Source organism: Mandrillus leucophaeus, unplaced genomic scaffold, assembly GCF_000951045.1.
Source record: "Mandrillus leucophaeus isolate KB7577 unplaced genomic scaffold, Mleu.le_1.0 Scaffold1701, whole genome shotgun sequence".
In the NCBI taxonomy this organism is placed as follows: domain Eukaryota; kingdom Metazoa; phylum Chordata; class Mammalia; order Primates; family Cercopithecidae; genus Mandrillus; species Mandrillus leucophaeus.
In genome coordinates this window covers 188,233-213,441 of record NW_012101701.1, presented here as the reverse complement: position 1 = coordinate 213,441, position 25,209 = coordinate 188,233, and the positions used below count along the sequence as shown (strand labels likewise).

At 37.0% G+C, this 25,209-nt stretch overlaps 1 protein-coding gene across 1 annotated transcript in view; it reads right to left on the bottom strand.

The window, feature by feature from the left end:
- Window positions 1-22,439: 22,439 nt before the first annotated feature.
- LOC105537316 (catenin alpha-3-like) overlaps window positions 22,440-25,209 on the bottom strand; it is a gene marked incomplete at its 3' end in the record, with an annotated part of 150,931 nt that continues 148,161 nt past the window's right edge. The window contains exon 6 of the mRNA XM_011976893.1: window positions 22,440-22,635. Coding sequence (XP_011832283.1) covers window positions 22,440-22,635 — 196 coding nt within the window. The remainder of the gene's footprint in view (window positions 22,636-25,209) is intronic.

Genomic DNA, 25,209 nt, shown 5'->3' with positions numbered 1-25,209 from the left:
GAATGATTTATAATCCTTTGGGTATATACCCACTAATTGGATTGCTGAGTCCAATGATATTTCTGATTCTAAATCCTTGAGGAATTGCCACACTGTCTTCCACAATGGTTGAACTAATTTACACTCCCACCAACAGTGTAAAAGCTTTCCTATTTCTCCACATCCTCTCCAGCATCTATTGTTTCCTAACTTTTTAAAGATTGCCATTCTAACTAGCGTGAGATGGTATGTCATTGTGGTTTTGATTTGCATTTTTCTAATGACCAGTGATGATAAGCTTTTTTTCATGTGTTTGTTGGCCACATAAATGTCTTCTTTTGAGAAATATCTGTTCATATCCTTGCCCACGTTTTGATGGGGTTGTTTGTTTGTTTCGTGTATTTTGTTTAAGTTCCTTGTAGATTCTGGATGTTAGCCCTTTGTCAGATGGATAGGTTGCAAAAATTTTTTCCCATTGGGTAGCTTGCCTGTTCACTCTGATGATAGTTTCTTTTGCTGTGCAGAAGCTATTTAGTTCAAAATATATCCCATTTGTCAATTTTGGCTTTTGTTGCCATTGTTTTGGGTGTTTCAGTCACAAAGTCTTTGCCCATGCCTATGTCCTGAATGGTATTGCCTAGGTTTTCTTCTAGGGTTTTTATCGTTTTAGGTGTTACGTTTAAGTCTTTGCTCCATTTTGAGTTAATTTTTGTATAAGGTGTAAGGAAGGCATCCAGTTTCAGTTTTCTGCATATGGCTAGCCAGTTTTCCCAACACCATTTATTAAATATAGAATCCTTTCCCCATTTCTTGTTTTTGTCCGGTTTGTCAAAGATCAGATGGTTGTAGATGTGCGGCATTACTTCTGAGGGCTCTGTTCTGTTCCATTGGTCTATATATTTGTTTTGGTACCAGTACCATGCTGTTTTGGTTCCTGTAGCCTTGTAGTATAGTTTGAAGTCAGGTAGCATGGTACTTCCAGCTTTGTTCTTTTTGCTTAGGATTGTCTTGGCTATACAAGTTTTTTGGTTCTGTATGAAATTTAAAGTCGTTTTTTCTAATTATGTGAGGAAAGTCAATGGTAGCTTGATGCAGATGGTTTTGGATCTATAAATTACCTTGGGCAGTATGGACATTTTCATGATATTGATTCTTCTGATCCATGAGCATGGAATGTTTTTCCATTTGTTTGTGTCCTCTCTCATCTTGTTGAGCAGTGGCTTGTAGTTCTCCTTGAAGAGGTCCTTCATATCCCTTGTAAGTTGGATTCCTAGGTATTTTATTCACTTTGTAGCAATTGTGAATGGGAGTTCACTCATGATTTGGGTCTCTGTTTGTCTATTATTGGAGTAGAGGAATGCTTGTGGTTTTTGCACATTGATTTTGCATTCTGAGACTTTGTTGAAGTTGCTTATCAGCTTAAGGAGATTTTGGGCTGAGATGATGGGGTTTTCTAAGTATACAATCATGCCGTCTGCAAACAGAGACAATTTGACTTCCTCTCTTCCTATTTGAATACCTTTATTTATCTCTCTTGCCTGACTGCCCTGGCCAGGACTTCCAATACTATGTTGAATAGGAGTGATGTGAGATGGCATCCTTTTCTTGTGCCAGTTTTCAAAGGGAATGCTTCCAGGTTTGCCCATTCAGTATAATATTGGCTGCTGATTTGTCATAAATAGCTCTTACTGTTTTGAGACATGTTCCATCAATACCTACTTTATTGAGGTTTATTAGCATGAAGAGCTGTTGAATTTTATCAAAAGCCTTTTCTGCATCTATTGAGATAATCAAGGGTTTTGTCATTGGTACTGTTTATGTGATGAATTACATTTATTGATTTGCATATGTTGAACCAGCCTTGTATCCCAGGGATGAAGGTGACTTGATCCTGGTGGATAAGGTTTTTGATGTGCTGCTAGATTTGGTTTGCCAGTATTTTATTGAGGATTTTTGCATCGATGTTCATCAGGGATATCGGCCCAAAATTTTATTTTTGTTGTGTCTCTGCCAGGTTTTGGTATCAGGATGATGCTGGCCTCATAAAATGAGTTAGGTAGGAGCCCTTCTTTTTCTATTATTTGGAATAGTTTCAGAAGAAATGGTACCAGCTCCTTTTTGTACCTCTGGTAGAATTCAGCTTTGAATCTCTCTGGTCCTGGGATTTTTTTTGTTGGTAGGCTATTAATTACTGCCTCAATTTCAGAACCTGTTATTCGTCTATTCAGGGATTCAACTTCTTCCTGGTTTAGTCTTGGGAGGGTGTATGTGTCCAGAAATTTATCCATTTCTTCTGGATTTTCTAGTTTATTCATGTAGAGGGGTTTATAGTGTTCTCTGATGGTAGTCTGTATTTCTGTGGGATCAATGGTGATATCCCTTTATCATTTTTATTGTGTCTATTTGATTCTTCTCTCTTTTCTTCTTTATTAGTCTGGCTAGCAGTCTATCTATTTTGTTAATCTTTTCAAAAAAAAAAACAGCGGGTTTCACTGACTTTTGGAAGGGTTTTTCATGTCTCTATCTCCTTCATTTCTGCTCTGATCTTAGTTATTTCTTGTCTTCTGCTAGCTTTTGAATTTGTTTGCTCTTGCTTCTCTAGTTCTTTAAATTGTGATGTTAGGGTGTCGATTTTAGATCTTTCCCACTTTCTCCTATGGGCATTTAGTGCTATATATTTCCCTCTACACACTGCTTTAGCTATGTCCCAGAGATTCTGGTATGTTGTGTCTTTGTTCTCATTAGTTTCAAAGAACTTATTTATTTCTGCCTTAATTTCATTATTTACCCAGTAGTCATTCAGGAGCAGGTTGTTCAGTTTCCATGTAGTTGTGCAGTTGAGTGAATCTCTTAATCCTGAGTTCTAATTTGATTGGACTATAGTCTGAGAGACTGTTATGATTTCTGTTCTCTTACATTTGCTGAGGAGTGTTTTGCTTCCAATTATGCAGTCAGTTTTAGAATAAGTGCAACGTGGTGCTGAGAATAATGTATATTCTGTTGATTTGGGGTGGAGAGTTCTGTAGATGTCTATTAGGTCTGCTTGGTCCAGAGCTGAGCTCAAGTCCTGAACATCCTTGTTAATTTTCTGTCTTATTGATCTGTCTAATATTGACAGTGGTGTGTTAAAGTCTCCCACTATTATTGTGTGGGAATCTAAATCTCTTTTTAGGGCTCTAAGAACTTGCTTTATGAATCTGGGTGCTCCTGTATTGGATGCATATATCCTTAGGATAGTTAGTTCTTCTTGTTGTGTTGATCGCTTTACCATTATGTAATACCCTTCTTTGTCTTTTTAGATCTTTGTTAGTTTAAAGCCTGTTTTATCAGAGACTAGGATTGCAACCCCTGCTCTTTTTTTTGCTTTCCATTTGCTTGGTAAATATTCCTTCATCCCTTTATTTTGAGCCCATGTGTGTCACTGCACATGAGACGGGTCTCCTGAATACAGCACACTGATGGGTCTTGACTCTATCCAATTTGTCAGTCTGTATCTTTTAATTGGAGCATTCAGCCTATTTACATTTAAGGTTAATATTGTTATGTGTCAGTTTGATCCTGTCATTATGATGCTAGCTGGTTATTTTACCCATTAGTTTATGCAGTTTCTTCATAGTGCCGATGGTCTTTACAATTTGGTATGTTTTTGCAGTGGGTAGTACTGGTTTCTCCTTTCCATATTAGAGCTTCCTTCAGAAGTTCTTGTAAAGCAGGCCTGGCAGTGACAAAATCTCTCAGCATTTTTTGTCTGTAAAGGATTTTATTTATCCTCCACTCATGAAGCTTAATTTGGCAGGATATGAAATTCTTGGTTGAAAATTCTTTTCTTTAAGAATGTTGAATATTGGCCCACACTCTCTTCTGGCTTGTAGGGTTTCTGCAGAGAGATCCACTGTTAGTCTGATGGGCTTCCCTTTGTGGGTAACCCAACCTTTCTCTCTGGCTGCCCTTAATATTTTTTCCTTTATTTCAACCTTGGTGAATCTGATGATTATGTGTCTTGGGGTTGCTCTTCTCGAGGAGTATCTTTGTAGTGTTCTCTGTATATCCTGAATTTGAATGTTGGTCTGTCTTGCTAGGTTGGGAGAGTTCTCCTGGATGATATCCTGCAGAATGTTTTCCAACTTGGTTCCATTCTCCCCACCACTTTCAGGTATACCAATCAAACGTAGGTTTTGTCTTTTCAAATAGTCCCACATTTCTTGGAAGCTTTGTTCATTCCTTTTCATTCTTTTTTCTCTAATCTTGTCTTCATGCTTTATTTCATTAAGTTGTTCTTCAATCTCTGATATCCTTTCTTCCACTTGATCGATTCAGCTATTGATCCTTGTGCATGCTTCATGAAGTTCTCATGCTATGTTTTTCAGCTCCATCAGGTCATTTACGTTCTTCTCTAAATTGGTTATCCGAGTTAGCAATTCCTCTAACCTTTTTTCAAGGTTCTTCGTTTCCTTGCATTGGGTTAGAACACGCTCCTTTAGGTCAGAGGAGTTTCTTATTACCCACCTTCTGAAGCCTACTTCTGTCAATTCATCAAATTCATTCTCTGTCCAGTTTTGTTCCGTTGCTGGCAAGGAGTTGGGATCCTTTGAAGGAGAGGGGCATTCTGGTTTTTGGAATTTTCAGCCTTTTTGCCCTGGATTTTTCCTTATCTTCATGGATTTATCTACCTTTATTGGTCTTTGATGCTGGTGACCTTCGGATGGGGTTTTTGTGTGACTGTCCTTTTCAATGATGTTGATGCTATTCCCTTCTATTTGTTAGTTTTCCTTCTAATGGTCAGGCCCCTTTCCTGCAGTGCTGCTGGTGTTTGCTAGAGGTCCACTCCAGACCCTGTTTGCCTGGGTATCACCAGCAGAGGCTGGAGAACAGCAAAGATTGCTACCTGTTCCTTCCTCTGGAAGCTTCATCCCAGAGAGGCACCCGCCAGATGCCAGCTGGAGCTCTCCTGTATGAGATGTCTGTCGACCCCTGCTGGGAAGTATCTCCCAGTCAGGAGGCATGGGGGTCAGGGACCCACTTGAGAAGGCAGTCTGACCCTTAGCAGAGCTCAAGCGCTGTGCTGGGAGAGCTGCTGCTCTCTTCAGAGCTGGGAGGCAGGAACATTTAAGTCTGCTGAAACTGCACCCACAGTCACCCCCTCCCCCAGGTGCTCTGTCCCAGGGAGATGAGTATTTTATCTATAAGCCCCTGACTGAGGCTGCTGCCTTTCTTTCAGAGATGCCCTGCCCAGAGAGGAAGAATCTAGAGAGGCAGTCTGGCTACAGAGGCTTTGCTGAGCTGCGGTGGGCTCCGCCCAGTTTCAAATTCCCACAGCTTTGTTTACATTGTGAGGGGAAAACTGACTACTCAAGCCTCAGTAATGGCAGACACCCCTCCCTGCATCAAAGTCAAACGTCCCAGTTTGACTTCAGACTGCTGTGCTGGCAGTGAGAATTTCAAGTCAGTGGATATTAGCTTGTTGGGCTCTGTTGGGGTGGAATCCACTGAGCTATACCACTTGGCTCCCTGGCTTCAGCCCCCTTTCCAGGGGAGTGAACAGTTCTGACTCGCTGGCATTCCAGGCGCCAATGGGGTATGAAACAAAACTCCTGCAGCTAGTTCGGTGTTTGCCCAAACAGCCCCACAGTTTTGTGCTTGAAACCCAGGGCCTTGGTGGCATAGGCGCCCAATGGAATCTCCTGGTCTGCGGGCTGCAAAGACCATGGTAAAAGCTTAGTATCTGGGCTGGAATGCACCGTTCCTCATGACACAGTCCCTCACGGTTTCCCTTGGCTAGGGGAGGTAGTTTCTCGACCCCTTGCACTTCCTGGGTGAAGCAGCGCCCCATCCTGCTTCGGCTCACCCTCTGTGGGCTGCACCTACTGTCTAACCAGTCCCAGTGAGATGAGCCGGGTACCTCAGTTGGAAATGCAGAAATCACCCGCCTTCTGAATTGGTCTTGCTGGGAGCTGCAGACCAGAGCTTTTCCTATTCGGACATCTTGCCCTATATGTCTATCCTATTTTTTTATTATTCTGGCATGTGATTTCTCTCTTCTATTTAATGGTTTTCACAATAAATAAGCCTTAATGACAAATATCATAAAAATCAAATACTCTTCCTAAATAGCAAACATGAAACTGTCCAAACATGATAGTTTAGAGAGCAAAAATGCAAATTGTTCTTCAGCGTTACCAAGTTTTTCAGCCTACTGTAAGAGCTGGATCTTAGAGTGTGTTGACTGACTTCATATCACATATAGAATATATGCAAAAAGACCTTAAAAATGTAGAGTGATAAAATCTATTCCACATACATCAACATTCTTGGATATTCTCATCTTTAGTCTTCTCTCAAATTGATCCCCTATTGACGTTAAAAAATTACTAACGTTTTATAGCAGCACTGTGCACAGCTCTTACATCCAGAGTAAGAAATAAACTTTTCCGAAACTGCTTAAAAACAGAGTAACATTCAGCTGGGTACAGGGGCTCCCACCTGTAATTCCAGCACTTTGGGAGGTCAAGGCGGGTGGATCACAAGGTCAGGAGATTGAGACCATCCTGGCTAACACAGTGAAACCCCATCTCTACCAAAAATACAAAAACTTAGCCGGGTGTGGTGGTGGGCGCCTGTAGTCCCAGCTACTCAGGAGGCTGAGGCAGAAGAATGGCGTGAACCTGGGAGATGGAGCTTGCAGTGAGCCAAGATCACACCACTGCACTCCAGCCTGGGCGACAGAGCAAGATTCTGTCTCAAAAAAAAAAAAGAAAAAGAAAACACACACACACAGAGTAACATTTATTAGAAGAACATAGAGAAAAAAGAAATGCAGAGTAACAAAGATGCCAAGACATTCTCTATATTCGTTAGGCCAGGTGTTTGGAGCAGAAGAAAAATGCAGAGTGACTGATACAAGTTACTCATGAGCACGAACCACTTGTTCACAAGTGGTACCTTACTTATCATACATTGCTTAATACCAAACCTAACTTAAGATTCCTTCCCTGGATAAACAGCCCATCATTTTTTTTATGGATCCCATTCTAGTCCATTATTTTAGCATAACAAAGGTCAAACATGTTAAGTATCTTAAACCCAGAGTTATTTACTCTGTTTTTAAGACAAAAAAGTTTCCTGATGGATTTCAAAGAGATTCCAAAAAGACAGCTTCCTCTAAGTTTAAAATAAGGTTCAGGTACACTTAATTTATTTGCTTCCGTTTTGTCTTTGGATTTAATGTTTTCCATCCTAGGTAAAAATAAATTCCCCCAGTTGTTAAATGAATTTGATCTTCACTATGCCCAATCTTAATATATGGTATAGATGTATGTTTATATTAGAGTGGGCAAAAGGCAAACTAAAACTTCCTGTCTGACTTTTTTCCTAACAAATCGTACACTGCTGCTTACCAAAACTTCTGTTTTCCACATAATGCTGTATCATATTCCCAGGACTTCCTGCTCTGACCCAAGGTGAGAAGCAATGCCTTTGTCCTAAGAAAATGAGCCTTTAGCTTAGGTTCAAACACTGACAACGAAGCCTGAAATTGGATACTTACCAGAATAATTTCCCATGTTTAGTTTCTCTAAATTCACAGATGATCATTATCAAACTTTCAAAAATATCATAACTATCCTCAATGACTTTAACATTAAAGTTGGGAAAATGACCAAAATTCAATTACCTTTAATTTTACAAATGCAAATTTAAGATGAAGACATAAATGTATCGCTATCAGTAATGACACATGTGGTGAACCATTTCATTCTGCACCAAAAGTACCTGGAAAGGCTTCAGTAACTCCCAATGTTTGGATGGGGAGCTTAGAACAATAGAGATAAATACTAATATCAAAATGAGAGAGAGGAAAATTATAATTTCTTCATTAAGCAAACAATAAAGTTAAAACAAAATATGTAATTTCAACTTCAAAGCACAAAAAGAATTCTTCAAAATATTCTAGACATTTTCATCCCATAAGTACTCCGTATCAACAATCAGCACCACACTTGGAAAATCAGCCACAAGTCAGCTGTTAATGCTGTGTGGATGCAACCACAGATCATTACCTACTTAATTGTGTATATATCTAATAGGCTCATACAGCTCTTTTGGAACAAAGGTTTTATAATGGAGTAGATGATAAATACTGAACTATAGTGCTACCAGGTGCTATAATAATATGAGCAGAATTTATATAGAGAAGTTTAGCCTGTATTAATGCTGTATACTAACGTAGAAAAAAAGATTTAAAATCAGGTCTGTAATAATACAGTTAAAAAAGAAATGTAATGTTTATTACAGGTTGATATTGTGGCATCTTGCTAAAATCCCATAAGTGATACTAAAAACATTAAGCTAAATATAGTTTATTTGGTCAATGAATGCAACTGTCAGTTGACCACAGAAGAAAAGCTATTTACATTGTAAAAATTTAAAGGCATTCAATCTAAAATTTAATGTTGACTCTGAAGAATATCAATTAGATTAATTTATATTTTCTGTCATTTGAAACTAGAGTGTATGAAAGTAAACCTGTATACACAGATACGCTTCTAAATCATTGAACAAAATATGAACAAAAACCAGCAACACTACTCCATCTTCTGGTGACATTTTCCCTTACCTAGATGTATTTCAGCATAAGTGTTTCTAGTGCTGTCACATTTGGAGCATGAGATAGGGTATAAAAGCTGAATAGCTTCTTCCTAAATAGCAAACATGAAACTGTCCAAACATGATAGTTTAGAGAGCAAAAATAAGTATGCCTTAAAAAAAATAAAAGGACAAACTGAACTCATTACATATTAAATTTGCCCTCAGGTAATTAGGCCTCAGGTAATCAGCCCCTAACAAACAGCTTAACATCTACAAAAGGCTGCATGACTGGTGTGTGCCTGTTTGAAGCTCTGCTGCAAGCTGAACTCTTGGTCTCAGCTAAGCATCCTCAACATTTCCTTTGAATTTTAGCCAATAGTGCCCTAGGCATGCTTCCAGCACTACTATTAACAAGAAAGCTGTAGTTGAAGGAGTAGTCTTTTTGCCTGACAAGGACACTGTAACAGTCGTTGTGATGTTTCTGATTGTGTACACAGGTAAAGATGTACAGCTTGGATACACAAATTTAATATGAATGTATTTGAGATTATAATTTTTACTAGTTGCATAGTAAATATGTGACTAAGCTTGCCTTTCTGGAACAAATGCTGCTGAGTCAATACCAGACAGTCCCATGATCAGTTTGGCCAAGTCACAGTGGACACTCCAGGGCTAACGTATCACATTTTTACTCTTCTTCTGCTCCCTGTACCTTAGTCTCAGCTCTTCCCATATTCAATCTCTTTAGCTAGATTAACAAAAGAAAAGAATGAAGACTCAAATAAAACCAGAAATAAAGGAGGAAACATTAGAACTGATACCACAGAAATACAAAGAATCATAAAAGACTACTGGGAACAATTACATGGCAACAAATTGGATAACTTAGAAGAAATGGATAAATTCCTAGACACATACAAACTACCAAGATAAAAAAAATGAAGAAATGGAAAATCTGAATAGACTAATAATGAGTAAGAAAATTAAATCAAGGCCGGGTGTGGTGGCTCATGCCTGTAATCCCAGCACTTTGGGAGGCTGAAGCAGGTGGGATCACAAAGTCAGGAGTTCAAGATCAGCCTGGCCAACATGGTAGAACCCTGTCTCTACTAAATACAAAAATTAGCTGGGCATGGTGGTGCATGCCTGTAATCCCAGCTACTCGGGAGGCTGAGGCAGAAGAATTGCTTGAACCAGGACCTGGGAAGCATAGGTTGCAGTGAACGAGAGCACACCACTGTACTCCACCCTGAGCTACAAAGGGAGATTCCATCTCCAAAAAAAAAAAAAAAATAGAAAGAAAGAAAAAGAAAATTAAATCAATAATTTAAAAGTCTCTCATCAAAGGAAAGTCCAGGATCTGATGACTTCACTGCTGAATTCAACTAAAATTTAAAGAAGAACTAATACCAATTCTCAAACTCTTCCAAAAAACTGAAGAGGAGGGAATACTACTAACTCATTTTATGAGACCAACATTACCCTGACACCAAAGTCAGGCAAGGAGGCTACAAGAAAAGAAAATTACAGGCCAATATTCCTGATGCATAAACATGCAAAACTCCTCAACAAAATAATAACAAACTTCAAAAGACCATTCGCCATGATCAAGTGGTACACCACATTAACACAATGGAGAACAAAAATCATATAAACAACTCAATAGATGCAGAGAAAGAATTTAACAAAATTCAACATACTTTCATGATAAAAACCGTTCAACAAATTAGATACAGAAGTAATGTATTTCCTTTTTTTTTTTAGATGGAGTCTTGCTCTATCACCGAGGCTGGAGTACAGTGGCACAATCTCAGCTCATTACAACCTCCACCTCCCAGGTTCAAGCAATTCTCCTTCCTCAGATTCCCGAGTAGCTGGGATTACAGGCCCACACCACCAAACCTGCTAATTTTTGTATTTTTATTAGAGATAGGGTTTCGCCATGTAGGCCAGGCTGGTCTCAGACTCCTGAGCTCAAGTGATCCACCCACCTCAGCATCCCAAAGTGTTGGGATTACAGGCGTGAGCCACTGCGCCTGGCAGAAGGAATGTATTTCAACACAATAAAGGCCATATTTCACAAGCCCACAGTTAACGTTATGCTCAATAGTGAAAAGTTGAAAGCTTTTCTTCTAAGTCAGAAACAAGACAAGCGTGCCCACTCTTGCCACTTGTATTCAACATATTACTAGAAGTCCTAGACAGAGCAATTAGACAAGAGAAAGAAATAAAAGGCAGGAAAGAAAGGTAGAAGTTAAATTGTCCCTGTTTGGAAATGACATGATCTTATATGTGGAAAACCCTAAAGACTCAACCAAAAAACTTTTAGAACTAATAAATGAATTCAATAAAGTTGCAGGATACAAATCAACATGCAAAAATCAGTACCATTTCTATAAACTAACAACAAACTATCTGAAAAAGAAAACAATTCCATTTACAATAGTTACAAAAAATAAAATAAAATGTTTAGAAATAAATTTAACCAAGGAGGTGAGAGTTATATACACTAAAAACTATACATCATAGATGAAAGAAATTGAAGAAGGCACAAATAAATGGAAAGATATCCCATGATCATAAGTCAGAAGAATTAACATTGTTAAAACTGCTGTACTACCCAAAATGATCTACAGATTCAATAAACCCATCAAAATAGCAACAACATTTTTCACAAAAATAGAAAAAAATCCTAAATTTACATAACACTATAAAAAATTCCATATAGCTAAAGTAATCTGAAGCAAGAAGAACAAAGCAGGAGACATCACACTTCTTAATTTCAAATTATATTACAAAGCTATAGTAATCAAAACAGTATGGTACTGGCAGAAAAACAGATACATAGACCAAAGGAACACAAGAGAAAGACCAAAAATAGACACATACATATACAGTCAACTAATTTTTGACAAAGATGCCAAGAATACGCAATGTGGAAAAGAGAGTTTCTTCAGTAAGTGGGGTTGGGAAAACTGAATATCCACATGCCAAAAAATAAATTTATTTTTATCCTACAACATAAACAAAAATTAACTCAAAATGAGTTAAAGCTGGAAACATAAGACCTAAAACCATAAAACTACTATAAGAAAACAAAGAGGAAATGCTGTATGACATTGGTTGTCACAATATATTTTAATGACACCATAAGTACCAGCAACAAAGGCAAAAAGTCAGGTAGCATGATGCCTCCAGCTTTGTTCTTTTGGCTTAGGATTGTCTTGGCAATGCGGGCTCTTTTTCAGTTTCATATGAACTTTAAAGTAGTTTTTTTCCAGTTCTGTGAAGACAGTCATTGGTAGCTTGATGGGGATGGCATTGAATCTATAAATTACCTTAGGCAGTATGGACATTTTCACATATTGATTCTTCCTATCCATGAGATGGAATGTTCTTCCATTTGTTTGTGTCCTCTTTTATTTCTTTGAGCAGTGGTTTGTAGCTCTCCTTGAAGAGGTCCTTCACATCCCTTATAAGTTCGATTCCTAGGTATTTTATTCTGTTTGTAGTAATTGTGAATGGAAGTTCACTCATGACTTGGCTCTCTGTTTGTCTGTTATTGGTGTATAGGAATGCTTGTGATTTTTGCACATTGATTTTGTATCCTGAGACTTTGCGGAAGTTGCTTATCAGCTTAAGGAGATTTGGGGATGAGATGATGGGGTTTTCTAAATATACAATCATGTCATCTGTAAACATGGAGAATTTGACTTCCTCTTTTCCTAATTGAATATGCTTTGTTTCTTTCTCTTGCCTGATTGCCTTGGCCAGAACTTCCAACACTATGTTGAATAGGCATGATGAAAGAGGGCAATATTGTCTTGTGCCAGTTTTCAAAGGGAATGAATTCTCCCAGTTTTTGCCCATTCAGTATGATATTGGCTGTGGGCTTGTCATAAATAGCTCTTACTATTTTAGATATGTTCCATCAATACCTAGATTATTGAGAGTTTCTAGTGCGAAGGGCTTTTGAATTTTGTCAAAGGTCTTTTCTGCATCTATTGAGATAATCATGTGGTTTTCGTCGTTGGTTCTGTTTATATGCTGAATTATGCTTATTGATTTGCATATGTTGAACCAGCCTTGCATCCCAGGGATGAAGACAACTTGATCCTGGTGAGTAAGCTTTTTGATGTGCTGCTAGATTCGGTTTGCTAGTATTTTATTGAGGATTTTCACATCGATGTTCATCAGGGATATTGGCCTAAAATTCTCTTTTTTTGTTGTGTCTCTTCCAGGCTTTGGTATCAGGATGATGCTGGCCTCATAAAGTGAGTTAGGGAGGATTCCCTCTTTTTCTATTGATTGGAATAGTTTCAGAAGGAATGGTATCAGCCTCTCTGAGTACTGTGAATCTGTCTGGTCCTGGACTTTTTTTGGTTGGTATGCTATTAATTATTGCCTCAATTTCAGAGCCTTATTTTGGTCTATTCAGAGATTTAACTTCTTTCTGGTTTCATCTTGGGAGGGTGTCAGTGTCCAGCAATTTATCCATTTCTTCTAGATTTTCTAGTTTATTTGCCTAGAGGTGTTTATAGTATTCTCTGATGGTAGTTTTTATTTCTGTGGGATTGGTGGTGATATCCCCTTTATCATTTTTTATTACATCTCTAAGTAGACGTTTTTCTAAGGAAGACATACAAATGGCCAATAGATATATAAAAAAGGTGCTCAACATCACTAATCATCAAAGTAATGCAAATCAAAACAAAATAAGATACCACCTCACAGTTGTTTGGATGGCTATTACCAAAAAACAAAAGATAACAAGTGTTGGTGAGTGTGATCAGAAATGGGAACACTTGTACAGAAATGGGAACCTTGGTGGGAATGTAAATTGGTATAACCACTATGCACAGTAGTATGAAGGTTCCTAAAATATATTTAAAAAATAGAACTACTATATGATCTAGCAACCCCACTTCTGAGTATATATCCAAAGGAAATGAAATCAGTATTGTAAGAGATATCTGCACTTTCATGTTCATTGCAGCATTATTCATGATAGTCAAGATATAGAAACAACCTAAGTGCCTAGGATATACTTTAAAGGTTTAGAGTACACAGGATTCTAGAAACTGTCAATAAATCAAAATTCCATTACAGTAGAAAACTACAAAATTATGCACTTTCTGTATTATTTGTGTATCCATGATAAAGTGGTTGAACCATACGATGCTTATAAGTCCTTCGTCTACAGCATTGTAATATTATTGCATTTTATTCTTTTTTTAAAAAAAAGGCACCACTGAATTATTTTCATTTACTGGCACCTCAATGCCTAATACAGTATATTCATATGTATAGATAAATGTCAAAAGTATCTTTGTTGTTCCTGCAGTTTAATATGAATTTCCTGGATTATTCTGTAGTCCGGATGCAACAAGGTTCCTACAGACTCAAGAAAGTCCATACCCTTTCTGGTACTCCTTTCATCCTGGTAGAAAATTCTATTCTACTTCAGATTCCTAGGGCTCAATCTGAAAGAGCAGAACTCCCACCTGGAGGGCAAGCATAATCAGAAAGAAGTGGACTTCACTGAAAAGTCAATTGTGCTGCATCCCCATTTCAGTCCTTTGTTGTACATTTCTGTGAACACTCAAAGAAGTTCACTCCTTTCTTCTTGAGTAGGAAAGTGGAAATGTAGAGTGGCTGGAGGCTTGCGTTTTAGAGAAGACTCCACCCACATCTTTTATTAAGGGGACTCTGAGGGACTCCTCTATTCCATATGTCCCTGGAAAGAGGAGAGAGTGTCACTACTTAACCACCTGGCAAGGGTCCAGTAAAGAAAATGCACCTCAAGACACAGGATATAGCAGAAGTATGTTTTTCCTGGAGAGAATGGGGCTCACTTCCACAAAGGCTGCCATCAGAGTCTCTCATTATAGCCATATATAAGCAAGGCCTCCCAATCCATTAACCCCAATGAAATAAACTGAATGCCCTGGCTTTGTTTTAACATTAGAAGAGATTTCTCCAACCAGTCCAATCTCAGGATCATGCAGCTTTTCAAACAGGAAAAGAATGCTTTTCATATCATAGGTCTTCTCTTGGTTTCAGGATACAAACCAGATACCAAGAATCAACAGAGGGCTCACCAAAGAACCAAAGGTTTTGAGAACACATCATTTCCTATTATTGTCCGAACTCTGTCATTAGCAAAGTATGCAGCCTTGTACAAGATATTTAATCTCTTTGCACCTCATTTTTCTCATCTTTAAAATAAAATATGTGGGGCCGGGCACAGTAATTCACCCCTTTATTCCTAGCACTTTGGGAGGCTGAGATGGGTGAATCGAGTTCGAGACCAGCTTGGGCAACATGGAAAAACCCTGTCTCTACTAAAAATACAAAAAAACCAACCAGGCATGGTGGTGGACGCCTGTAATTCCAGCTACCTGGGAGGCTGAGGCAAGAGAATCAGTTGAAGCCAGGAGGCAGAGGTTGCAGTGAGCTGAGATTGTGCCACTGCACTCCAGCCTGGGTGACAAAGCAAGAATGTCTCAAAAATAAAAATAAAATAAAATAAAACAGTTAGGTTAGATGAATTCAAAAGATTCTTTACTTGGTTTAAGGTTCTCTACTATAGCATACCCTCTGTAGCTTGCATCTTAAACCACCAAAGGTCATAATCTTAGTACTGAAAGATTACCTTCTTTTCATGCACAGATCACTTTCAAAGTGCAAAACAGACTAGAGAAGACATTTTCAGAGGTAACTTGTCTATTATTTCTCCTCAATACCAACTTTTATTGACAACCTTAGGTATGTCAATAAAAGACATGTACAAATAAGCACCATATTGATGCAAACACTGAAGTTTTTTTTTGTTTTTGTTGTTGTTGTTGTTTTGCGATCTCTGGAATTCCTATCAGCATTGTAAATTTTGAAATAACCCATAACAAAGAATTAACTATTTCAATAAACATTCCCCACTATAAAGTAGCTATAAGCTGCCCACAAGGCAAACTATTGTATAGCAAACAACCATGTAAAACTTAATAAATCTTCTCTGGTGCATGAAAATCAGCTAACGCTTGACTCAACAGTTTTCTACCTAAGTGCCACCAATAAACTGAGCCTCAGAGACAACAGATGGAAACAGAATAGCAAACCTTAGGAATTAAAAGATGTCTCTATAATGTTTTTACTTTGCTAATTTAATAGAAGACACTTAGTTGTCATGACCATTAACTATCCAGTATGGAAATCAAATTTTGGAAGGAGGACACATGTATAATATACATCATTTTAATCATTCATTTTAAAATAAAGGCAAGTTTCTTACATTAAAAAATCCATATGTTTTTTTTCTTCAGACTGTAACTATAGAAAAACAAATCACCCTATAAAGATCTATAGTTTATGAAGTAGTGAAAATGGTCAAATGGTTATTGCAGTAAGCTAGAAATTAGGAAATGTGAATATTAATTCTAAATTTGTTACTGACTCAGGATGACCTTGCATGATGCATCCAACCTTCTTTTCTCTGTATCAGAAAACTAAAGAATAAATGTAACATCACATTCTTTTTTCCTTTGGGACAAACAACTGTGTACAATTGAATAAAAATGAAATTGTATATGTAGTGGCTAGAATAAAATATGTTTGGGTTGGTTTGAACTTAGCACAGTGTTTAATAAATCAACATTTTTTATACCTGTGCAATAAATTTTTAAATGATGTCTGAAATGCTTTGAAATCTTCAGAAACAGGTTTATAAATGGCATAAATAATCATTTTATTTGATTTGGCAAATAAGATATAGAATACCACCTAAAATATACATGAATATTTTAATATAGCAGTCCTTGGTTCACTTACCCTTAAAAGAAATAATTCAATCAGAATTCTTGAAAGACAGTTAGATTAATTACAGAAGAAGGAAAAAAAGAAACTCCCCTCAATTGAGCAATTAACATGCTTCATCTTACAAAGGCCACTGAAGTTAATCCATGGCTATAGAACTACTGCTCTAGAAACTTAGCATCTCCCCTTAGTACTCACTGAGTCCAGCTCCCACTTACACCCTTTCTTAGACTGCATCTAAACAATTCCCGATACATATGTTCTTTTTTATTTTATTGATTTATTTATTTTTCGAGATGGAGTTTTGCTCTTGTCACCCAGCCTTGAGTGCAATGGTGTGATCTCGGCTCACTGCAACCTCTGCCTGGGTTCAAGCGATTCTCCTGCCTCAGCCTCCCGAGTAGCTGCGATTACAGTCATCCGCCAACATGCCCAGCTAATTTTTTGTATTTTTAATAGAGACGGGGTTTCTCCATGTTGGTCAGGTTGGTCTTTATTTTTAAAGGTCTTAAAGAAAATATATTTACAACTCCGTTTTAATGTTAGCCCCAGTGGAAAGTTAGTCCCTACCTTATAAGGTCCTTACAGATAAGCAATTCCCAGTGCAATATTATTCTAGCTGATTCATTACATTTTTCTTGCTAAGCAAGTCCTTACATGGTTGAAGGACACTACTGGAATTCATCAACTTTTTCTTCTCTATATGCTATAGTACAACTGCAAGCCTAGCACTATTTAGTTTCATTTTCTAAGCATTTCTTCCATAGGATCCCTACATTGTTGTCTTGTATCCTCAGAGTTCTCGAGTTCCCAGGGTAAGCCTAAGAGTATTTTCTATGTGGTCAGTCATTCTCTATCTAGAATTTTATTTTTTTGTTTTGAAATATTTGATTGACAAAGATTGAATATATTCAAAGCGTGCAACAAGATGATTTGAGAGATATATACACATTGCATAATGATTACCACAATCAAATTAACACATCTATCATCACTCATGCTGTTCATTAGGTCCTGAGAACTTGTTCATCTTATAAGTGAAAATGTGTACCCTTTGATCAATATCTAGTGATTTCCTCCACCCACCAATGCCTGGAAACCACCCCTCTACTCTCTGCCTCACTGAGTTTGACATTTTTAGATTCCACATATAAGTAAGACCATACAGTATGTATATTTCTGTGTCTGGATTATTTTGCCTAGCAAAATGTCTTCCAGGTTCAACCACAGTACTGCAAAGGCAGGATTTCCTTCCTTTTTAAGGCTAAATAATATTTCATTGCATATATGTATACCACATTTTCGTTATTCATCTGTCAATAGACACTTAGGTTGTTTCCATATCTTGGCTGTTGTGAATAATGCTGCAATGAATGTGGGGGTGCAGCTATCTCTTCAAGATACTGATTCCATTTTCTTTGGATATATACCCAAAAGTAAGATTGACAGGTCTTATGATAGCTCTATTTTATATTTTTTAGCAACCTCTATACTTTTTCTGAAATGACTATACCAATTTACATTCCCAACAATGTGCAAAGGTTTCCTTTTCTCCACATCATCACCAACCCCAGTTATCTCTTGTCTTGCACACCTGTTAGGATGGCTATCATTAAAAAGATAAGAGATAACAAGTAGAATTTTATTTTTCAATAGAAGAATGTTAACCCTCAGTCATTTTTATCAAATAAATTTTATCTAACTTATTTCTATTTTTTTCTTTTATATAAAAGATTTTTTAAATTCAATTTTTATCCCAAGGTATTATGTACCCTTCTGGCTTTGAAATTATCTAAAAGGGGTCACACATCCAATTTAGTAAAAGAAAAAAAAGCAGTTGTTCACTCCTGAGCATCATCACTAACAAAGTATCATGTGCTGAACAATACCTGGAAGCATAAGGGAAGTTTGGGTATATAGAATGTAATTATTAACCTGAATTGGATGTTAGCCAGAACACTGGACCCACTTCCCCCAGCAGATTGTCATAGTACAAGTCCTCAGTACATTAACTGCCCATCAAGAGACACCACCTTAGAAACATATTAGAACCAAATGTTGCATCTCCCTTCTCAAGAGGTGTCAACATGTTCTTTTTGTTACATAGATCACCAACTGCTAGACTATGTATGTCCAAAAACATTCTATTCCATATGTTCAGAACAGTGCTGGACCCTATGTACAGCACAGAAGTATACAAAATAAAGAACATATCCATATCCCTTATGGAACTTACAACCTATTTAAGAAAATGGACAAAACATTATAATAGCTACCAGTTATACTAAACACATATCAGGTGCAATGTTAAGTCCTTTATACATATTTTATAGGACTTACTTTATACTTGATATATTGTTTCCTCAAAGCAAGCTGTTTAAGTTAGGGGTTATTTTTCTGATGCTTTTTAAAAAGAAACTCAGGTGCCCAGTACAAACAGTCTAACCAAGTTTGGGTAACTACAAAGCTCACACTCTAATCACTGTACTACATAGATTCTCAATGAGTATATCATCAATCAGATGCTAAAATGTAAGACACAGATAAAAGCTAAGAATGGCAAAGAGTGAAGAGTTAACATATTGACTAGAGGTCACAGGAGGAGGTGATACGAGGGAGGCTAGACTTCAAGTTTGACTTTAAAGAATGATTTAAGTACGTAAAATCAAAGGGGCTGTATATTCTAAATACCAAGTTATATAAACCTTGTGGACAGGTCAGAAGGCAAGAATAGCATGCCGGGATGAGAGAGACAAGAATCAGATATGTGATGTATTTCAACATGCGTGTAGGTCTGAAGTGCAATAATTTAATTTTACTTATTTTTGTATCAATGTGTATGTGCTTTAGTCTATATAATGTTCAACCCAATAATGTCAACTTTATTTTATATCAAAAGACTTCAGAAGCCTCTGGAAATGGATGTGTTTTATAATGTTATTATAAGTTTTAAGGGTAGATAAAGAGAGGAATGAATTACATTAGAGTCCACATTATCAAACCTTATTTTGTTTTACTCCACAAAATGAAAGCTCTAAAGAAAGCTCTTGATTTATAAGCACTCAAATTAATACATAAATCTGGGATCAATGTAATAACTGGAACTTGCTATTACCATTCCTATGTCACACCAACTAGAAGGATGAAAACCAAGCAGTTCAAGCAGATAAACTCCAAGACTGTACCTGCCTTTTGATAGTAAGAACCAAAAGAGTGTCTAGATTCTCCAGTTAATCCTGCTTTGGCATCTGTTTACTTCAGGCTGACTCCTCCCGGTAAACCCACCACCTCACGTATCACAACCTCCTCTCTCACCTTTTCCAATCAAAGCTATTTCAACATTAGTCTTTCTGAAAGTAGGAAAATGTAGAGATGCTTGTACCCAAGGAATAGCTGATGCACCGGCACTCTTCTTTTAAATAAATAAATGCTAAGTTCATACCTAGGAAAGAAAACACAGTAACCTCAGAAAAACAGAGGTCAGAGAATGGAGCAAAGTACTCCAGTAGTCTATCTTGTGCCGAGAAAGAAATCTCTCAAAAATCTCTCAAAAATGTTAAAAATATCATAGAAGGGGACAGAAAATAAAACCTAATGGATGACTCCAATAAAATAATTATAGTTAATTCATTGGACATCCATAATTCAGAGTTAACACTGGCATTTTCTGTTTCTTTTAAAAAATGGATAGAAGAATAAAATGTGTTAGGAGAAAACCTCAATAATACATAGGGGCAAGGGACAATCTCTCAGCCCGTGGTATCCAGGAAGCGAAAGGCTTATGCTCTTTTGAATTTTAAAAGTGTAGCAAAACACATTGATTTTAATTGCCTATAATCTGAGGTCAAACCTTTTGGCATGGTTCTTTGTTCATAGCAACACCACCACCAATAATATTTACTGAGGATTTGCCATGAGTCAGATACTGTTGTGAGCACTGGAGAGGATACAGCATTAAAGGTGACAGACGAGGCCCTGTCCTTATGGAGCTTATGTTCTGTCCCAATGCGGAATGATAAATACGGTTGGACCAGGGAACAAACCATGACTAATTCTCTAACACAAAGAATACTGTCTTATAAAGAGGAAACTTTCTTGCTAAATTGGCAATTTTACAGAGACCTGAATCTTTTCTATTAGAAGAAAAACACTTTCTGGTGTGTGCTTAATCAGGTTTTGGAGCTTCAAAGGAATAGAATGAGAGATAAAAGACAAATCCCACCAAGCTAGAGAAGAGCTGATGTTCTGACCCTTTGATCCTGCCCATCAAGAAGACATAACACTCCAGGTTTGAAGTCAGACTTGATTTAGATTTGAAGCCCAGTTTCATGCCTTATTAGCTCCATGACCTTAGGCATGTTACTTAACTTTCTTAACAGTTTTCTCATCTGTAAAATGGTGCTAATGAAAGCCAGCTCACTGTACTGTTATAAGCATTTAAAGATTTCATTCATAAATGTTTAAATCATACCATGTGGCATATGCGTTTCATTTAATAAATAGTATAGATGATTTATATATGCATATATATATACACACACTCCATATGCTCATCTTTTCTTTATGCACATATAATTTACCCACCTATCCTCAATGCCATTCTCCCAGAGTTCTACCCTTCTGCCCTTGAGGTATTTACCTTCTTCCAAATTCACAATTAGCTAGTAAAAGAATCCAATCACTGAAAATGTGTTAATGAGAAAGGATAACAGAAGAGTACAGTGACTACTGCCTGCCAGCTCAAAGACCCCTCCGTGGAAGGTTTCGGAAACAAAACTGCACTAAAACTTGCATAGGCCAGAGGAGTGACTCTGGTGTGAATGCTAAGCAGCATCCTCTGGGGATTTGTTGTAGTAGCACTCAGTAACCATCAAGTGCTAATACCTAGACCCTCATTAATTTTTTTAAAAAACAAAATTTAAATGGACATTGTATCCTTTTTCATGTAAATTAATGTATGTGCAAAAGTAATGTATTTGTCCTGGAACATTCTATAAAATAAATATAACCCCTAGGAAAACAGGACCATAGAAAGGTTAAATGTCCATGTAACATCTGTGATAGAGCAATACCTAGAACACAATTCTCTTTTTGGTTCAATAATTCTAGACCATATCATGCTGACTTCATGAGATTTAACTAAGTATAGAAAGTTCCGCGTTGAAAACCTTCATCCAAAAGGATCCAAAGCTTGTGAATTAGGCAATGGCAAGAATGCCACACCCTTTGCTACGCTAAGAGGAAAGTCTCTCAAGTGATCGACTCGATGCCTGGCCATGCAAGTCAGACATTTAGTCATTTTTCTAGACGCTATCCATCATGGAGCACATTCCCGAATTTCATGCAACCTCATTTAAACGTCTAACTGCCTATTCTGATCAGAATAAACCTTTGGTGGAAGTAAAAGCTTGACAATGCTGACACCTAGTGGCTGTGAAGAAACTGGAGCAGATCCAGTCTAGGAAGAGTAGCGAGCTACTGTGGTAGTGTCTCCAAAACACACAGCATTTAATCATGATGAATATTCAGTTATAAAGTACAAATTCTAAAACAAACCCTATAAAAGTTTATTTCAGCTCTCTATTTATCTTGGGGCCTACAAAAGGAGGCAATAAAAACCGTGCATTTGAAAAGCAAATTTTCCTTCTACCTTCCACACTTAGCAAATTACTCATCTTCAAAGATCAAACAAAACTAAAGATCGATTCATATTTTGGCATATTTATGACTATTTTCCTTAATATTGCATGTACACCCACAACCTTATCCTGGTCTTAAGGTGATTTTTCTCCCCAGGTCAAATATAAAAGCCAACTGGCCAAGCCATTATAGAGATTTCCTTTATGCCGCTGAAGCGTCCCTAGTCAAAGGGTAGTTGGATTTTCACAAACCAGCAGGAATTTTTTTTAAGCGAGGTATAAGGACACATGTGGAAATCCCTAAAGTACACATCTAAAAGCAAGGACCACATTGAACACTGTGGGAAGCCATATGAACACAGCAGATCAGCACAACACAACCTGTTTCTGCTCTAACCATTAGAAGATAAGTTTCCTCAGACCCACCTGCACCTGTGACAGGCAGGATGGCAGGAAGCCTAAAGTGTTCATCTCCTCCACCAAGGAGAGCTCTGACCCCTACCTGCTGACGTTTGAAGGCTAAATAATCCAAATTTTCCAGCTCCTTCCCAAGCTTCTGGTAGGTTTTCTGGAGGTCGGATTTGTTGGCAACATTTTTGAGAGACTCAAATGTCCTTTGAAACTGAAATTGAAAACAAAAGCAGATCATTAGGATAGCAGCAGATTTTTCTCAAATTCTCAACTTGCTAACACAAAGAGTCGATAATGAGCCTCAGTTTCTCCCATTCATAATACAGTGATAACAAATGCTAGCTAATTATCTTCCAATGAAATAATTAGGGACACACAAAGAGTTACAAACCGTATTCTAAGTATAATCAACATTATTGCATGCATGAGAAGCCTGTTTAGTCTTCATTCTAACAAAAAAGCATACTTCGTTTAAAAAAATAAAAAAGAAAGTTCATCTTTTAAGATACACTTCTGCTTTTAAATTTTTAAAAAACACAGTGAATGTATAATTTCAAATCATAATAAGGAAGCATTAAAGAGTGCTCACATTTCAATCATAGAAACAAACAAATTTATGAAAATGTAGTTGCTTACATGATATTTTGCTATAATGGCATGGGATCTGGCTTGCCTCTATAATAATATCTATGCAGAATAGGTTACCCAACAAACTTCAGCAAGGAAGATCTCTCAGAGCTTGTATTTTGAGAAGGAAAACTTAACATTTTGATGATCAAAGCATATGTGGCATGTTCAGCAAACATTTATTCATTTCTGCTCTATAACACAGATGAGCTATGAGCAGAAAGAGAGTTCTGATCAGTTCTGCTGAATCAGAATGCTCCCATTCTTTTTAAATCAGGTACTAGATAAATACAAAGGTGAAAAATTGCAACAAACTACAGAATGCTGTCTGCTACTAATAATTAATTAAGCAAAGGAAGCTCACAAGAAATTGGATTCTTGGTTTATTTTAGTAAATTAGAACATACTTTGGAGGGTTAGTGACTGAAAATGTCAAGTAATGTAATTTGCAAGACATTTGCATTTGCTCTCTCTTTATGTCATTTATTTCCCATATTCTCACTCTGTGCCATTAGACAGATTTCTCCAGATAGAGACTTGACCATCTTAAACACACCAGAACTCCACTGTGACTATGATGCCATGAGACAGGCTAATAAGATTTTATAGAATATAATTAAATTTCCAGGGAAATTATTTGACCCTTCCTATATCAAACTCTATGAAATAAATCATATTAAAATGGCATTCTACTGAATTAAATCCCTAATATCAAGAAAGTAACATGTTTATCTCAATCCAAGGTGACAGAGGGAAAAGAAACGGGAAATAACAGTGCTAAGATTCCATGACAGGACATTAAATTAAATTCAACAAATAATCATTTAGAACCTATATGCACAAGGCACTATGAATATAAAAGACATTTCCTGCCCTGAAGGAACTTAGACCATTGGAGAAACTAGACATGAAATTCGGAAATGAGATGGACACTGACACTTACTGAGTGCCTGCTCAGCCCCAGGTACTTTATGCTTTCCAATTGAATCTTCACAAGAACCACAGGAGTTCCTATTTCTCTTCTCATTCTACAATTGAGTAAACTGGGTTTCAGAAAGTTTGATTGAACTGGGTTTCTATTACAACATTCATGTTCTTTCTACTCTATCCTTAACTCTAACACAGGCAAGGTAGTAAAGAGAATGCAAAAAAAAGAGATAAAGGTAACATTGGTGAAAACTCCGAAAACTCACTGATATTGACTGAGGGACTCAGACCACATAGAAGACGTAAGAGAATTTGAATTGGGCCCCAAAGGACAAGAAGTCTTTTAAGAGTCTCACATGGAAACCAATTCTACCCAACACTTCAAACACAGCCAAAATCAGTTCATTTTCCCCACTTACAACAATAAACAAATTTCTTTCAACGTAATTTTAATGACCTTTATGTGAAATATTTATCGTATTGTATAATCATTTCTATGCCTTGCCCATTTCTTGGTTCATTCTCACTATGTTCAAATCAAAATAAAACCTTATTTAAGATTCTAAAAAATTTAAGTAATTTTATCTATGATTTAAATAATACAAGCTATTTCACTGACAAATCCATTTAACTCTAAAGCATGTTTTAGCCCCTGCACTTTGTCTTCCCTAAGAAATATTAGCTCTACTTCTTAAATATTTCTTCTTCATATTTATCTCTGTGAACATTATACAGCTCCAAATGGGAACTTTAGAGCAAACACACTTGTAAAGAGTGTTCAAAAAACACAAAAAACCAACACTTCCCAGTAATATGCCCATGGCCAAAGAAGTAATGGAGAAAATCCAGTAACAATACATCATCACAAGAATATTTTAACTAAAGGTCGGAGTTTGTATAATATGGAGAGTTCAGCTTGAACTTTCGTTATCAGGAATTACATCCTCCATTTATTGATAATAAAGAGTTCAAAATACTGTAAAACCATGATAATTTCATTCATTTAAGCAGTTTTTTTGCTTACAAAAGCAATTAATTGTCAAGGAGAGGTCATATGAAACCTGTGGTGTAGCTCTGGCTTAGCTCCCTATTGAACACACCCCATCCCCACCTGCACACATTTACACTTAAAGATGCTAAAGAGTGAAAGCAATAATCTTACTTTGCAAATGATGCTGAAGTACGGAAGATAAAAGTTAGGTTGAGGCCTAGATTTTAAAGAGCATTCACT